Source organism: Bombus huntii, chromosome 10, assembly GCF_024542735.1.
Source record: "Bombus huntii isolate Logan2020A chromosome 10, iyBomHunt1.1, whole genome shotgun sequence".
NCBI lineage: Eukaryota > Metazoa > Arthropoda > Insecta > Hymenoptera > Apidae > Bombus > Bombus huntii.
Window position 1 is genome coordinate 12894932 of NC_066247.1, and position 5327 is coordinate 12900258.

Sequence of the window (5327 nt, forward strand, 5' to 3'; positions counted from 1 at the left end):
TGAAAATCCGGAAATGTACAGAGAAGTTCCGACACGTATACAGTATACGCTATAAACGTATACAGTATAGATAATCTTAAACAGATAAAAAATGTTAAAAGTGGCATTGCCGATTATCGAAATCTATCGATATGATTAATATAACTTTCTATAAGCGTTCATATACTTTCGCGAACCACTGTTATATAAAATAAATTTGTCAAAGTTTCTTAACAAATGTACGATTACATACTACTTTTCTCGGTGATTTTATTTTCTTTCGGCTATCTGTAAACGCGAACAAACTAATCTGAAAGATATCAATTTCATTCTTTTCTCGCCCTTCGTACCGTCTTCTTGGCAGGTTTCATTGCACGAAGACCAGATTCCACGACGAGCCTGCCGCGGAATGTTTGAGGACCCGTCGAAGAGAATTTACTCGTCGGGATTGATGTTTGCGTCAGGGAACGTAACTGGGTACCGAGGAAATATTACGCGGGGGGTTGTTTACGCTTCGCGTGTTTTGTTTATCGATTCGCGAACGCACGCCGACAAACCCTAGGGATGAAGGTCTTGGATGAAACTGGCTCGAAAGGGAGCCTTCCGATGCCAGAGGAAATTATAATCCGGTTAGACTGTTTTTCTTTGTACAAACAGAGAAGACCTTTGAATCCCTAAGAGAATCGCTGTTCGTTCCTCGACACGTTCACGAAATCACAAGTTTGAACATGTTAGAAATTTTGATTAGGAAGATCGATCACTGTGATTCACTCAGGTATTCGTACCTTTACGAATTTTCGTTTATGTAGGATATTTGCATCGTGTTGATAAGTATAATTATAAACGTAAATGCCATATAAATATAATTATCATCGTAATTAACATTTCATATACGCGTGATTCTGTAGATATCATTTGCCACTAGATAGCTACCCGAATGAATAAGAAATCGAGTTCAAGCAACGTGACCTAATTGGCATTATTTAACAACGCTTTTATGAAATTGGCCGTTTCATGTGCAACGATAAGAAGCTAATAATAACAGGCATGGAAATAACCGATGCTATTATTCGTTTATCAGAAAGATATATCTGGTCCTCACTGAAACCTCAATTTCCCAACAACGATGATAACGAATTAAATTGGTAATTGTGTGCAACAAATCTTACTTAGATCAAGCTACTGTCGATACTGCTCGTTATCTCGGTGTTCTGGTAAATCGATGTACGTGAGAGTCCGCAAGTCATTGAAGCTAGGTCGATAGCATCGTTAAAGTGGATCAAACAGTCAGATATATCCACCACTTCGATCATTAAGAACGTCAAGGGAATTTACATAATTAATGGCGAATGGCTCGTACCAGATATGATTATTATTTTCATAATAGATAACGTAATGGTCAAATAAAAGTTTTCCTCAAAAATTTTCTAGAACTAATACCTTTGAGAAACGCGAGACTCAATATTATCTTTTTTGAAGATGAACATTACCAATTATTCCAATTCTAATTGACGTATGTGATAACCGATAGATATCGTTTGAAGATAAATCCATTCTACCGCGATAACGAGATTCTTTATCCATTTTCATCGTATCGTGATCAGTCGCTGGCGGTGAGTGGCGAAGGAGAAACAGAATTCAACACTGACATAGAAATAAAATATAATACAATAGAGGTGGATAAATAAAGAAATAATTAACAGCGCAATGAAAATGCGGATAATACCTCTCGTTTTGGCAGTAGCGTTCATCGTGAATAGCTTCGTCGATGGTAAGTGAACAATAAATGAATACCTTTTGATAAGCATCATTGTATCTAGTATAACAGTGTACATTGGTTTACGATTGTGCAATAATATACATATAGTTCAATGAAATTTTCTGCTCTTCCTACGTTCGTTTATTTTACGTCGATGTAGTTGCTTTAATTCACGGAGTTCCAGAAAACACTACATACACGCTTAAAGTATTTATTAAATACTTTGTTATAAGTATAATAACAAAATTTGTATGTAATAGAAATGTAAGTGCACAGTACTTACATTTATTAAGTACGAGTACAAAGATAAGCAATTGACTAGGAATTTCCTATTTCTTCAACCTTTATCTATTAATTATGGCGCAATTCATCGTGTCAATATAATTCTTTTGTATTAAGTTGTGAAAAAATGGAGAGCATAAGCGTGACGCGTGAACTTATTTAAACAAATGTTATAGGAGGCCTGCTTCCACAGTCGACTACTACTGAAACAACCGAGACTACCGTAAATCCCAATTCGCAGGTAGAATGGACGCATAACTTGCACGGACGTATAGTTAACGGGACAAAAGCTGCACTAAGGCAATTTCCTTATCAGGTATGCGTCGTATTTTTATAAGATATTTTCGTGTCGCGAATGTTTAGTTGCTCTATATATCAGTCGATTCTATGTATCGCGATAATGTGATTTGAAGAGTAAGTTAATTATTTCCTAGAAAATGTTTTTCGCAGGTATCTTTAAGAGAAAGTTACAGCAATGCACACTTCTGCGGAGGATCACTGATAGACGAACAATATGTGCTCACAGCAGCGCATTGCATGTTTGAGGAGTGAGTGATTCAAAATGTGCATTTCGTGCGTTTCTACTTATTTAAACTCGCCATAAGCGCGTAAATGTCAGTTACGAGTAAATTGCAGACAACGATGCAATTTCATCTATCTATAAGCGTGACAGAGGAGACGCAACTGGGACAGTTTCACTTATCAAATATTACTACGACCTCAATTTGAATAATTTATACGGTTTTGAACATTGCGTTATATTCTGTATATACTTGCATGTATATTTAAATTTCTCGTAACACATAAACACGCATAGTCTATTTCCGAGTAATCATTTTCAACATGGTGTCACTTTCATAGATATGACTCGCAGATACAGCCTTGGACAATCATAGTAGTTGCCGGAGACATTAAACTCAGTCAACAAAGCCAGACTGGTCAAAGAAGGGGCGTAGACAAGATTTATGTTCATCCCAAGTTCAATATGGAAACCTTGGAGAATGACGTAGCTCTTCTCGCTGTACGATATTATTTTTCGTAGCTTTAACAAGTATCGTCAATTTTCACAAATTTTTTCATTCGAATATTTACATTTTCAGCTCAAAGTGCCATTTACATTAACGCCGGAAGTTAACGTTGCTCCTCTCGCGACTCATACCGCTGTTCCAGAAACGATTTGTCAGGTAGCAGGATGGGGTTATCCAGCGGAAGTAAGTCTGTCGGTTTGCATCTGCTATCATATATATATCTATTTAGGCAGATGTAAATTTATATCGGAGATTCTTTCGTTTAGGATTATCCAATTACCAGCGAGAACCTCATGTACATAGATTTGCCACTGTTGAGCCATACCACGTGCAAGAAACTTTTGGAGAACATAACTGATTTCCCAGCTGGGATGCTTTGTGCTGGATACATGGAAGGCCAAAGGGATGCTTGCCAGGTAAAGCACACATTCTATTAAAACGTCAAGCAACTCTTAACGAAAAAGAATTCGAGCAACGCTGACTATAGTAAAGTTAGGTTCGTTATTCTCGATTATGTACTCAGAGATAAATTAACTCTTTCACTGTGATGAAAATGGTGATGTATTACAATAACTATATTGTATTGCACATTTAAGAAAAGATCGTTTCACGTGAGGTTTGGATGTAATTATTTAACTATTGCTTATCGTATAGTTCCTGTATGGTAGATTTTAAGATGGGAAATACACAACGACTCGTGTATTGTCGTCGCAATCATGAATCTTAACAATTTATAATTTTCGACTTGTTCGTACCTCGTACAGGCTTCAGAGCGAAACATTTAATCGTAAAACGTTAAAAAGAGTCGAAAGTAGTTCTTTTGATTTTCTTAAATGTTTCATAGGGCGATTCTGGAGGCGGTATGATCTGCAATGGATTTCTAACGGGTGTGGTTTCCGGCGGAGATGGTTGTGCACGGCCACGTACGCCTGGTGTCTACACGGACGTCTACTTCTACAGACTTTGGATCGCCTCGCATTTAGACACAAACCCAACCTCGCAATATTCACGTAAAAAAAATAATTCTGGCTCGGAACAGGTAGTGACCACAACGTTGCTACCCTCGGTTCTACTGTCAGTACTGTTTCATATTTGATATGAAAAAGATTGTTGCTTTGTTCATTTCGAAATACTACAGTAGTGTCCTCTTAACTGCGGTAAGTTCAATATTTTATCGCTTAAGTTACCATAGAAAGTACATTAAACTGAGTAACACCAAGCCCAAAATACAGAAACAGCTTACTGAACATACCATCACAAGTATGATTAAATCCTATAATTTAACGACTGATAGGAATACGACGAAGCCCAAGCTAAGTGGACACTACTATAGTTTCGACGAGATCAAGTTTTGTGTATTATCTCATAACGAGGCTGCAAATGTTTATGCAATTTCACGTTTATATCAATCTGATCAAAAAAACAGAACCTACATGAAAATTTGTTTCACCCAGTAAACATTATATCGAGTATTTCAATTAGAGCATTTTACATAATCCTGTATGTCATATACGTTTAAGAAATATTTGCATTTTTACATTTGCCATATACTACGCGTAAAGATCCGCAGATTGCTCGGTGTGAGATCAGTATTTGCAGACGAAGTAATAAACGACTAACAGATAAGTGGCAATTTCATTTCTCAATGATCGAATCTCTCGTTTCCATTTATGGAAACCCGTATCGATCGAAATGTCACGTTTCCAACTCTGGTAAAGTAGGAACCTTCGGAATTCCACGGTTTGATCACTTAGACGAGCCAGGCGAGTCACGGTGTATGACTTTTTGGCGGTTGGCTCGCGTTAACGGGCAAAGGTTAGCTTGGAAAACGAAAACGAAGGGATCAGCAGGAAAATACACATCTGGCTGGTGTATCCATTTGCTTTGATGTGGAACGAAAAGCTTCGACGTGGTAGACACGTAAAAAGCTCCTGGCTATTTAATACGAAGCTTCAGGGAGAACGATAACGAAAGGTATCAGTGGTATTGCCGATGGCAGCGTTGAACGATATCTCGCCGCGTCTGACGATTCCCGGCCGTTTCTACTGAATTTCACGCTCCTCAAAGGAACGTTCGTCTTGAGATATTAGAAGAAAATATTTATCCATGCTCGACGGCGCGGGGCAGAAAGTTGATGGATGTACGAATCGAGCCAATTACGGGATAGAAATGTCGATGTAATAGGATCTCGATGGAATGAACCGCGGAATGCGAATAGGGTATGTTTTCGTTCGATCGGTTGCATGGTTTCTGTATAATCATGGTTATTTTCTTGGGGC

At 37.9% G+C, this 5327-nt stretch overlaps 1 protein-coding gene across 1 annotated transcript; it reads left to right on the forward strand.

Moving 5' to 3' along the window:
* Positions 1-866: 866 nt before the first annotated feature.
* LOC126870286 (trypsin-3-like) lies at positions 867-4667 on the forward strand. The gene is made up of 7 exons (XM_050627856.1): positions 867-1750; positions 2197-2336; positions 2471-2568; positions 2882-3041; positions 3121-3231; positions 3315-3464; positions 3893-4667. The coding sequence occupies exons 1-7, from the start codon at positions 1687-1689 to the stop codon at positions 4142-4144; spliced, it is 975 nt and encodes a 324-aa protein (XP_050483813.1). The 5' UTR covers positions 867-1686; the 3' UTR covers positions 4145-4667.
* The last annotated feature ends 660 nt before the right edge of the window (positions 4668-5327 follow it).

Excerpts from the sequence above, each read along its gene's own strand:
- LOC126870286 (XM_050627856.1), top strand. The coding sequence starts at position 1,687 with ATGAAAATGCGGATAATACCTCTCGTTTTGGCAGTAGCGTTCATCGTG. Across the intron at positions 3,042-3,120 it reads ATGACGTAGCTCTTCTCGCT|CTCAAAGTGCCATTTACATT; the intron begins GTACGATATTAT and ends TTACATTTTCAG. Across the intron at positions 3,465-3,892 it reads GCCAAAGGGATGCTTGCCAG|GGCGATTCTGGAGGCGGTAT; the intron begins GTAAAGCACACA and ends AATGTTTCATAG.